This window comes from Vidua chalybeata, chromosome 7 (assembly GCF_026979565.1).
Source record: "Vidua chalybeata isolate OUT-0048 chromosome 7, bVidCha1 merged haplotype, whole genome shotgun sequence".
Classification (NCBI taxonomy): Eukaryota; Metazoa; Chordata; class Aves; order Passeriformes; family Viduidae; genus Vidua; species Vidua chalybeata.
In genome coordinates, this window is record NC_071536.1 from 27,905,509 (window position 1) to 27,917,669 (window position 12,161).

The 12,161-nt window shown below is 43.7% G+C and overlaps 1 protein-coding gene across 5 annotated transcripts in view; it reads left to right on the forward strand.

Annotated features, from left to right (window-relative positions):
• The window catches only part of SLC15A2 (solute carrier family 15 member 2), a 58,057-nt gene that overhangs the window by 25,393 nt on the left and 20,503 nt on the right, over positions 1 to 12,161 (forward strand). For 2 of the 5 annotated variants that reach the window (XM_053947785.1, XM_053947786.1), the window contains exons 15-21: positions 1,048 to 1,173; positions 1,537 to 1,701; positions 4,310 to 4,356; positions 6,957 to 7,067; positions 8,141 to 8,237; positions 10,680 to 10,826; positions 11,834 to 11,938. In XM_053947785.1, coding sequence (XP_053803760.1) covers positions 1,048 to 1,173; positions 1,537 to 1,701; positions 4,310 to 4,356; positions 6,957 to 7,067; positions 8,141 to 8,237; positions 10,680 to 10,826; positions 11,834 to 11,938 — 798 coding nt within the window. Of the gene's footprint in view, positions 1 to 1,047; positions 1,174 to 1,536; positions 1,702 to 4,309; positions 4,357 to 6,956; positions 7,068 to 8,140; positions 8,238 to 10,679; positions 10,827 to 10,942; positions 11,939 to 12,161 lie in introns of those variants that run through there. The other 3 variants (XM_053947789.1, XM_053947787.1, XM_053947788.1) reach the window with 3 other exon arrangements.

Sequence of the window (12,161 nt, forward strand, 5' to 3'; positions counted from 1 at the left end):
CTCTGGCTGTGGGTGCTCTGGGCAGAGGCAAGGGGAGTTAGAGGTTCCCCCCTGCCTTTGCATGAAAATTTTACTCTAAAGGGCATTTTAGGATCTAACAAAGAGGAAGATAAGATGGTCCACCTTCATTTGTCTGTGGGTAGCAGAATTGAAAAGCTACAGTAATGGAATGTGCTGGATAATATTAGCAGGCCTGTTGGCCCAGAGCAGCATATGGATACAGGGAAATCAGCTCATTCTGACTTCTTTGGCAGTGTGTCTCCACACCCAGTTAGGTTCAAAATGCCCTGCCTGCAATACCCAAATTATCAGATAAGATAGAAGAAAAATAAATAGCTCTGCAGTATTGCTGGCAGCTACTTGAAAATAAAACAAGAAAAAAAGAGAAGTTAAAAAAAATATTAGCTCTGCAGGTAGTACAAGGCTGACACTGATTGATGTACTCTTCCTAGGAAATGATTCCTGACAGAAGGAGATACCTTAGTGCTGGAGGCATCAGCTTACCTCTCTCAGAAAACAAGGAATAATATCTATACAGTCAGCTGTAGAGATAGCAAGGTGTCCAGTAATGTAAAAGCACTGATTACAGATATAAAGCTGGACTGGGATTTTCAAAACTACTTAACTTCTGGTCTGATTCTTTCCCTAGTCACTGACTGTGGTGGAAAATAATTATTCTGATCACTGCTTTTGAAAGCTAAGCACAAAATTTTCCATTCTGATGTGGCAGTTGGTTAAATCCAGGCACGAGGGAGCTGTATAATGAAAGCTGTGACATTGTTCTACCTCCTCAGTGGGTGCGTAGTCTGTACACTTAGTGGTGTGATGAGCAATTTTTGGGAGGAATGATGGGTTGGTCATTGAGCTACTATGAGGAAACCTCCCTAAAAATGATTTATGTTCAGTTTTCTCTGAGTGCAACTTCTGTTGAGGAAGGGATGGAAAAGTGTCATTACAGAGAGGAAGACTATTATGGCTAAAAATGAAGAGATATTAAAGTGCTAATAAAGCATACAGATGGCACTTAAAGCCTTTTACTTTAATTAGGAAACCGATATGCCTCGACTTGTCCCAAAAGAAAGTTTAATACGGGTCCTGAATTTGGCCAAGAACCCTGTTCAAGTGACAATCCAAGACAAGGACCTATTTCAGCAGCCTGTGGAGTCTTTTCAGGTAAGCATATATTTGGGACTGAAAGGCCTGACTTGCATGTCATTGAAGAAAGGATGGAGTTTTTTTCAGGCATTTTCTAATATAGCCCACAGATGCAAAAGCTTGTTCTGCTCCATCACCTCACAAGTGCATGGGAATAGCTTTACAAATGAAGCATAATATCTCTGTTATATGAAACAGAAATGGAACATTTGGAGAAGAGTTTCCCTGGCAAAGGATGCACCTTACATTCACCTGTAATTAGGAATAAAGGATAACAGGATTACAGTCTCCCTTAAAGAGGGGATAGTGTTACACCTGGTAGGAAAATACAAATCCTTTCTTATCTGAAGAAAGTGTAACCAAGTTTATTTTCTTCCACAGAACCCAGCTGAGTACTCAAAATTAATATTGAATGGAGAGCAACAGAGCCTTAACTTCACCCTGCAACATCAAGGATTGACTCTTGCTTTTAACTACACCGTGAAGGAAAAATCAGTATACAGCTTAATTGTTTTTGAGGCAGAAGGAAGCCTATCAAGCCGCTTAGTGAGTGTGGGAGTGAAGTGTAAATACAGTATTAATTCAATGGCTGTGATGCTACAATGGGGTAATAGGCTCATTAATTCATTTGCTCAGTTGCAATGTCTGTCTGATTGCTCTCAGATGCTCTAAACTTCATTTCTTAGCTAGAGGCACTGGATCTGTACACATTTCTGCTGGTTGATTAATAGAGGTGTTGTGGCATCTGAGAGTTTCTGGGCACACTTTAATCCACTGAGTGCTGCAGTGGGAGAGCAGAGTCATGCCTGCTAGGCAGCAGAGCTGGAGAAAGCTGGGGAAACAGAGCCAGAGGTTTTCCCCCAAAGATGGCTCTATAAAGCAAAGATGTTAAAGAGGCTCCAGGGCTGGCCATGGAATAAAAGCATCAGAGGAATGATTCTGGAATTAGTTATTGCAAGTGTTCAGTGAAAAAGCACAGAAGGCCCATTTGTTTTGCTGAACAGAATAAATAATTAAGCTCATTTCAGGCTCAGCAGCAAAGCTGGCTGTATTTGGACTTCTGTGTATTTCTGCAACAATCAGAGAGGGGCATATGGGATGTGTAGGGCAGATTCTGATATCTTTTATGCGTAGCTGTATCCTAAGAAGCTCTCTTGAAATTGATGGTGTTATTGCACATTGTGGCAGGTGTGTAAATGCCATCAGAATCTGTCCTCATGCTAAAAGATCCATTCTCTTTGCAGTTCCTGAGCATTTTACCTTGCAGGGTAGCCACAGCATGCATTCAATATTACATAGTAGAAACCATATAACTTTTTTGAAATTAATTTGAAGAATTTATTTTGTCATAGCATCAAGGTTCTTTGCTGATGATCAAACTTTATGGTTTGTAGTCTGGAGCTCAGTATCACACGAAGTTAAGTTTCTCTGTGATCCTGAAAGCTGTGTGCTGTTTCCTGAAGAAATGGATACTTGTGATTTTCAACCAGTCCTTAAGAAGCAAAAGCCTGCAACAGGCTTGGAGCATAGCAATCTTAGAGCTCCAGTACATCTATGCTGCCCCAGCTGTCTAGACTGTGCTTAAATTAATGCCCACCCTGGCACAGGGAGGCTCTCATGTGCTGGGAAACATCTGTGCTGTTGGGTGATGCTATTGACCTGTCATTCACAGCTCTAGATAAGGGAGATGTGGAAGACAGCATGGTAAATGATACTTTTCCAGCATTGCAACCCAAGGAAAGCAGTGCCAGCATCACTGCTGTGCTGCAGGGCTCACCCCCAAGTTACCTCCCTCACTGCTGGGTTTGGCCCACTCACTCAGGTGGGAGTGCTTTCCTGGAAGGATCATATCTGAAATTGGTTTCTTCTCCTTTGTGGGCTGTTGAGTAGGCAGGAAATGAATTTGAGAGCTCTGGGGATCATCAGTGAAAACGAGTAATAATTTGGCTGGTCTGTCTGCAACGAACTAGAGTATTCATCCCCGTGTGTCTGCCATGGAAAAAAAAGTGATGTTGCCGTTTATTATTTATTGCTCTGACATTTATTGTTCACTGTGGCTATTTATTATTTAGGGCATATGTTATTTGTGGGTAGCATATTACTCTGAAGTACAATAGACATTAATAGATATACTGAAATTCTGGATCTTTGGTCTCAGAAACTCATCAGAGTTTTTGCATCAGAGAAAAAAGTGTGGAGAAAGGGCCAGAAAATTTTGAGAGAGAGCCAGTTTCTAAAGTCCTTTTTGGCTTGACTGGGTTCCATTTGTGGGTAGTGCAAGTTGAAATTGCCCTGCCATCTTCAGTGGACATGGCACAGCTCTGGATTTCTACCAGCCAAGAGCTTTGCTTTGTGTTCTTTTTTTGTGACAGACAACCTCCAGGGCAGGGCTGTGTCTTAACTGTGTTTTTTCAGTGTCATACACCAAACAGGTTTCTCCAAATGAATGTTGATTATCTATCTAGCTGCTGTTCTAGCTGTGGTCTCCAGGAGAGTCTCTCACTCCCCAGTGTGCCCATCCAGATGGCCATTGCAGAGATCTGTTTGTGAGCACAAGCATCTTGGTTTCTCCTGCTCTCTGCCTGCACATTACAACAGTTTAATCTCTTGAGGATTGAGGATCAAGGAAAGCATGAGTGATGCATGATCAACAGTATAGTAACCTAGCAGTTCCTCTCATCTTTAGGCTTCTGTGAAGTCTATGAATATGACAAGTATCGGGGCCTGAAAGTTAGGCATTTGTAGATTTTGTAGGAGTAAGGCACTCAAGTTTAATTGTAACTAGTCACTAAAAGATGCTAATGTGGATAATGCTCTCTTGCTATCTCAATATCAAGAAAAATACTTTTTTTGGGGAGTGTTACATGCCTCAGTAGAAGGGTGACTGGCTGAAACTCAGTAGCCTTTGTTACAGAAGAGATGAGGAGAAAAGGTATGATCTCATCTTAAGCCCTTGGAGGAGATGAAATTTTGCCATTGGCTTCATTGTACCAGGGCTCCCCAGCTGTGGCCTGATGTAAAGCTTATGTGAGAGTCCAGTCGATTTCCACAGGCTTTGCAGCACATGTGTAACTCTGCAGACACTATTGTCTGCTACACATTGTAAGGCAGCATTAATAAATATGTTTGATGTTTTTTTTCTTCCTCTCTTTAGATTACAGACTTGGAAGCAAAGCCAGAAAATGGTTTGGCAGCTGTTAGGTAGGAATGGCTTTTTTTGAGGATTTGGCGGTGGTTGGGTGAGGGAAAGTGCTTTTGTCTAATGCATCTGTATGTAACATAGCCCAGATGTTCCCGGGTTGGAATCTAGTCCACACTTCTCATGCAAGACTTGGGTGTCAGCTGTGGAGGCTTGACAGAGTGTCACCTCCCACACATGCCATGCAGAGCTGAGAACTATTGCTGCTCACTGCCTGGGATAGTCTGGGCTGTGATGGCAACATAAAAGAGTTCCTTCCTTGGAAAAGTGGCAAATTCATCTCACTGATGAAAGGGAAGCAGCAATTTGGATAGGAGCTGTTGCTATGTCCTTTGCAAATTGGACAACCCATAACATTCACCCAAACTCATGCACAAGTGTCAACTAAATTGGATGCAGCAACAATTCAGCTGGCCATTGGGCTCTGCTTAGTCCACTCTTCCTAATTTGAGCTACTCCATTTAGTCCATAAACACTCCTGTTCTGGTTTGTGCTGGCTGCTGAGGTGCAGAAGATGCAAACTTGTAGGAGGAGGGGTTGGGGAAGGCAGTCTAGGGTTGCCATGGGAAACAGCAGTTGTATGAGTTCCCCACCCCCTTTTGTAAGAGAATTGTACCCTCCCCCTGTCCTGTCAGTTACTGTTCAAGTCTGCCCCTTAGCCTAGAATCTTCTCTGTTCCACGTTTTCCCTTTGGTTCTTCCACCAAGAACACTCCTTTCCCTTTTCCCCACTGTTTAATGTTTATATCTCCCCTCCCTTTAGCCTTTTCCCAATTGTTCCCTCGTATGCTAAACCCTCCTACCCTTACGCAGTTAAAAGAATCCTCACCCCGCCCCTCGGGGCTCTCGGAACCTGCCTCCCTTCTGCTTCGTGGTCTCCCTGTTTGCCCCTTCTGCGACGTTTCAATAAACGAGCAGGATTTCAGCAGCCCGAGTGTCCCTCCCGTTCTTCTGGTGGACCCTCAGATGTACCAGCTATCCGAGCTTCGTGCTGAGAGGCTAAAAGCCCCCGCAGCTCGGCACAAACTTGCAAAAAAACCCCAAAAAACAAAACAAACAACCAAAACAAAACAAAACCCAAAAAAAACCCCAAAACCCCCAACCCCCTCCCCCCCCCCCCAAAAAAAAAAAAAAAAACAGGATTCCAGATAGACTTTCAAGAGTATTTCAGCAAGGTGTAATTAGAAAAAAAACAAAACAACAAAATGAACCCACCACAAAATAAAACCCCCCCAAAAAAATCAACCAAACAAAACAATCCTTAAAAACAATGTCCAACTCCTTTATCTGAAAGCCTGTATAGACAAAGTAGGAGAGCAGTATCTCTTCATAGCCCTGTACTTGTGAAGGTTTCTACTGACTAAACACCTTGAAGACTTTATTTAGTGAGATTTTTTTTTTATATTTTCTTGTGGAGAATTTTGAAAAAATCCCCAGACTTTCCATTTAAGAATTTGTAAAGAAGTTTCACTAGGAAGAAAATATTTTTGCACTAAAAATTTACTTTTGTTAAGCACTTAACTAACTTTGGGGATTTCACCCCCATTTAAAGAACTGAAAACCAAAATATCTTAAAATATAGGTCAAATGAAAACAGTTTCATTTTACTATCAATTTTTGAATTGCCAGAAGGAAAGTGTCTTTTGTCTATGAAAAAACACCTAACAAACTGTTCCCGTATAAGTTTTAGTTTTGATGAAGATATCTTATTGTGCTAGAAAACCCCTTGCCACTGGTAGAAACTCTTTGCCAGCATGGTGCACCTGCTCATCAGGATGCACAGCTTTAGAGTTTCCTGTGGTAGGCTGACACTTTGTCCACTCACACAGCCATGGAACAGTCACCATACTGTCGGAGAATGGTCTGGGTTGGAAGGGACCTTGGGATCACCTTGTACCAACACCCCTGCCATGGACAGGGACACCTCCCACTAGACCAGGTTGCTCAGAGCCTGATCTGACCTGCCCTTGAACATTTCCAGGGATGAGGCGTGCACAACTTTGTTGGGCAACCTGTTCCAGTGCCTCACCACCTTCATAATGAAGAGATTCTTCCTAAGATCTAACAAGATTTAACCCTATCCTCTTTCAGTTTAAAGGCATTCCCCCTTGTCCTGTAACTCCCTACCCTTGTAAGAAGTCCCTCTCCAGCTCTCTTGTAGAACCTCTTCAGATACTGGAAGGTGCTCTTAGGTCTCCCTGGAGCTTCCTATTCTCCAGGCTGAACAGCTCCAACTCTCTCACCCTGTCTTCACAGGAGAGGTGCCCCAGTCCTCTGATCATCTTTATGGCCTTCTCAGAATTTGCTGCAGTCTTTGTTGGTCTCTGAGATTGGATTGCCAGGAGGTTCTAGACCACAAAAAGTGAGGGTCACTTTTCAAAGAAAAGAGAGTAAGAGGGTAAAATTATGCAACAGGGGAAATAATCTTGTATTGGAAAACTAGGCAATGAATCAGACAAATATTTTAGTAACTTGCAGAAGAGACTCTCATAAACTTATGGAAGTACAGAATGCTTTGAGAGAGTATGCAAACTTCTACAGTGTCTGCAATTATGCTTCTTTTGCCCTGTGTGACAGGTAAATGAAATACGGTTTCTTTGCAGATTCATTAATGGTTTGAGCCAAGATGTCAACCTCACCATCGATAGCAAAAGGTTCATTGCTGTTCAGAAAAACTACAGTGCTTCTGAGTACTCAGTGCTGGAGAGGGACATGTAAGTCTCTCTTCCTGAGCTGAAGGTCCTTGCTGAGGTATTTCCTTGGGTACAAAGAGACTTTTTTCAGCCTAATAGCAAAACCTGCATTGCTATTGTCTTGGCATGTGGTTGTGGGGGGCAGATGTTTGTAAAAAGTAGGATTATCAACGCAGTGCAGAGCAGGTGCTCCAGGCCACTCATGTGTGTGCAGAAGTTTTTATTCATGTTATGTGGGGGCCTGGAGGGAAGAGATTGGCCATTCCTGTGCCAGTGGAGTAAGGTGGGACGTGGTAAAATGTCCTCTGCCATTTAGTGCCTGCTTTATTTTGTTATTCTCTCAGGCCCAAGCTCCTGGTGTTAGGGTGCTCTCAGGGAAAGGCCAGTTCATATTCCATGCTACCAAGTGTTATATGTGGGCTGGTAACATCAAGTAGCATTACATGGCTTTGCAGGCTGGGCTTGTTAGACAGGGGCTCCATATGGCCATGGTTTGGCAGCACTGGAGTTGGCTCTTGTGGGGTATTTCTAGCATTTCCAATGTTTCAAAACAAGCTTCATGGCTTTTCTCTGCATCAGCTCCATCCAAAATATTTATTGCTGCAATTTAGTAGGACGCAGCCATTGTGGCAATGCTGCTGAGCCTCTGTGCCATCTCACACATCCAAAATCAGAAGAACAAATATGAAGGTAATTTGCTCTATTGAAAGGAAACAAAGTTGCTTCTGGGTCCACATCTCTGAGTTCCTGTTGACTACTTGTCTGGCCTACATTTCTGGAAGAAATGCAGCAAAATTTGGGAGGAAAATAGACCTAAAGGGGAGAAAAAAATTACATCAGCACTAAGAAAAAACAGAAACCATTAAAAAATGTTAGCAATGGCCTGGGTCATTAGGTAAATTCCAGTCAGTGACTAAATACTTCTGGAAGGATAAGATAGTAAGAACTCCAGTGATTGTCTGATGTAAATGCTACTGCATCTTTACATCTTGCATCCTCCCTGCTCCATTTCAGGGGCACCTTTGATAGCTCTGCTCTGTGTTCTTTGTTTGTGGAACTAACTGGGAAATACTGTCCTTCATCCTTTTATCTAGATATAATAATGGAAAATGCATAACTGAAACAGGAGAGTTCCCCCTGGAGCTGGGGCTGCTTGACTTTGGTGCCTCATACACCATTGTGATAACTAATGTAAGTGTTCCTATGATGGTAGCACACTCCTGCTCTACTCTCTGGTAGTGCTTTTGTTCCTGTGTTGTTGGCTCTCCCTTGCTTTGTCCATTCTCTGATCCCTGGGCAGTAGCCATCTGAAGACAGTCTGTAATCAAAGGGATAGTAAAAAGTTTTGGTACCTATGTAAGCAAGGTAGGTGTGTATTTGTTCCACCTTACTCTGTGATCATGTCAGATTGCACGGGTTAAAAAGAAATAAAATCTTTTCCTTGATAGAAATCTTCCATAGAAAAACATGTGATCTGTGGTTTGTGCTGGTCTCATGCCATCCTTGGGCAGTTAACATTGACCCAGAGCACTGCACAGCGTTATTACCACCTGCCAAGAGCTGACTCTGCTTGTGGTCTTTAAAATATTGTACCTGGTGGTGCCTCACACTCAAAAAATCGCAGAAACAGTCTGCTCTATCCTTACATTTAGCTTACTGAACTAAAGTCTGATCTTCCAAGATTTTGTAGATTATGCATAGGGAGAAGAGGGACAAAGTCTTGAGGGAGGATGTTGGTGAGGTTGTACATCTGTTTCCTCCTCTCACTGTCTGTACAACTAATTTGGAGCCTAGTGTAAAGTCAAGGCATAGTTTTCTGAATAGCCTAGCTCTGATGGGGTCTGGGCACTGCTGAGAGGATGGATTCCTTTCCCTGCCTGCCAACCTCTCCGACACACTGCTTCAACCCTGGTCCAACTGGCTGGAGCCATGGAGATGAACGTGATCAGCTTTGTTCCTATTTTAACCTTTCCACCACAAAGGCACACAGACAAACTGGGTCTGACAGGACACACTGCTAAGCTGCCCTCTGGGACTTTGGCTGCTGTGTTGTGATGAGCAGAGCAAAGTGTTGTCAGCTACTCCCTGGCAGTAGCTTCTCCCTGTTGGGCAATTAATGGGAGCTGTTCATGTCTGCAGAGTCCAAATACATCAGGGGAAAAATATAGCTGTGAAGCACCTGGCTTTTTTTTTTCCAATTCCAGTAGCTGGAGTGGGATGTACAGCCCTGGAGGGAACAAGCAGATGCTGCCATCTGTGAGTGCAGAGATTTATGTACATAAAACACACACACTTGAAGTGATGTTGGCCAGACCCCTCTTCCATGGCTGCAAGCCTCTTTCACCAGATGAGAAACCAGATAGAGAAGTTGCATTAAAAATATAACACTAAGAAAATTGCCCCAGAGCCTCTGGTAACAGGGCCAGCTGAGGTAAATGTGTCCCATGTCACTGTGCCAAGGATTCCAGTTTGTGGTCCTATCTGCATGAGTCCCTGCTGTAGCTCTGGCTGCTCAGGGTGGCTCTGTGCCTCAGCCTTTCTGAACCCTGTGCTAGTACTTTAATATTTTTCATCCTCTGTTTTTCCACCTCTCTCTCTGTGGTTTCTGCCTTCTGTAGAGAGTTAGTTTGCTTGAGGCCAAGATCACTTTTAATTATTGCAGTGATTTGTACTGAGCCCTGCTCCTCTGCCATGAGTGCCATACAGAAGAACCAAGAATACAATATATTAGTCTGCTAATGTAGCTGAACTGTGAAACTTAAATCATGGGGATGCTGCCTTCTTCAGTGTGCAGTTACAGCATGGTGCTTGTGACATTTCTTTATGGGCTAAGGAGCAATGCACAGCACTCCTCTCACCCCTTTTAGCCTGCTGAAATAGAGTCTCTTGATTTGCCTCCCTGGCAATGATTGGTGATTAAGAACATCTCGTAAACATCCCTTGTATTTTCCCAAGTACTCTCCTTAAACACAGGGTTTTCTGCCTGAAGTAATTTCAATTTAGCGTTTTCCTGGCTTCTAGTCAAATCTCTCTCAGCCTCTGAGCCTCTGTGCATCACAGGCAGTATTAATTACACCTGGGAAAAGAAACAAAAAATAATTAGGAATACAGCTACCATAACTATCTGAATAGATCTAATATGGAGCAGTCTTTGCTACTCTTGGCATTCCTGAGCTGAACTTGTTTGAGTGTCAATGATATCATAGGGAAGTTGTACAGCGCTGATAAAATGGGAGTGGTGACCACATGGATTCAATGAGCGCTTACCCTCTCATCCTTTTTTGACCTTGTGGACAGCAGCAGGTCACAGGCTCTGTACTGGAACCTCACAGGCTTTTCCCAGCCCCACTACAGAAGACAACTTGTTGGTTGCAATAATTCAGGGAATTCTTGTGGTACCTAAATGAGCTGGAATGCTTCCATCCTGCTCTCTCTGCTCTGTCCAGCAGGAGTCACCCTATTCCCAACAGGCTTGGAAATGGCAGGGTTGAGAGCCATAGTTTGCTTCAAAGGCAAAGCTTTTTTCAACCTCTGCTTAAAACTTTGTTTTTTGGTAAATTTGCTGCTGTTGTCCAGACTAAGAAAGATCTGATCTTTCAGCAACTAATCAGTGTGCCTTTATTTTCCTGCTAGATTTCTGGAGGTGCTGTTGAGAAGTGGAAGTCAGAAGACATCAAAGCCAACAATGTCCATATGGTCTGGCAGTTACCACAATATTTATTGATATCTGCTGGGGAGGTGATGTTCTCCATTACGGGTCTGGCCTTCTCCTATTCTCAGGTACTCCACTTAAAGATAAGGGCCTTACAATTAGACTTAAAGATTTATTTCTGCATCTGTCATTGACTTGTCATACTTTCTTTGACATGACACTAACAATGTTATCTGTCCTTCAGCTGAAAGTGGGATTGTAACACAGCTTGCTGGGTGCCCTCAAGCTAAATTAATTCATATTCTGAAGGTACCTGTTCTCGGTGATACTTGGAAATATCCTTTTCTGGTAAGCCTGAGAACACAGAACAGAACTGGATAGTTAATGGGAAAACTCTGAATATTTTTATATCAGGGTTTTCTCCTAGTAAAGTATTTTGTGCTATGTATTTTTCAGTGATAAAAAGGCAAAGTATCTCAAGAGGCATGAGGGCTTAGCACTTGCTTTAAATTGAGAGACTGAAGGACTCTAAACATGCAAGGTTGTAACAAAGGAGCAAGGGGTAATGAACCTCCAAAGGGATGATTTGATTGTTGTCCGGGGAGGTTGATGAGAAGAGAGGACTGAGACATTACATGGTCAAACAGCTACTGAAGCTGCTCAAATCTATCCCTGGAGTAAGGTGCAGATGTTTATTAATGAGGATGATTAATGCAGTGGGATGATCTGTAATGGGATGTGGAAAATTTGTCCTCAGCAGGAAATTTAACATCAAGATCCAGTCTCTTTTCCAAAGGTATACAGCCACATGGCACCAGACTCCAAGCTGCAGGGCTTGTGTGGCGCCTTGGACATCCTGATGGTACCATTTCAGATGATGCAGGTTGGGGATGACCCGGACTCAGCTCTGCAACAACAGCATCTCCTCCTTCTTCATGTGTCCTCCTGTCCATGTTTTGAAAGCTCCTTGTATGCAGATGTTGAGATTAACCACTCCACACAGAGGAAATTCCACCATCTCCTCCTAGGCTGAGCCCAGGAGGCTGAACCTACACTGGGCAGGACTCCAGAGGGTGAAGCAGGGCCGAAGGGCACAGCACGATTCCCACTGATCAGGCCCTTCTCCTCTTTTCAGTCTCCAGCCAGCATGAAGTCGGTGCTGCAGGCAGGCTGGCTGCTCACCGTGGCTGTGGGGAATACCTTTGTGCTCATTGTTGCTGAGGCTGCACCAATGGCACAGGTATGGTTTGGCTCTTAAAACAGAGGTCATGCTTTACAACAGGCTTCTGGTGCTTCTGGATGGCCGTGTCCTGGTGCACAGCTTCTCTGCCCAGCCCCAGGCTCCTGCACCTGAGCTGACAGCAGCTCACTCTGAGCTGTCCCCCAGCCCCTGCTCTGTGGGGCCCTCAGTGGTGCTCCCCTGGGGAGCACTGGCCCTCCCTGGCCCTCACAGGGACTGGAAG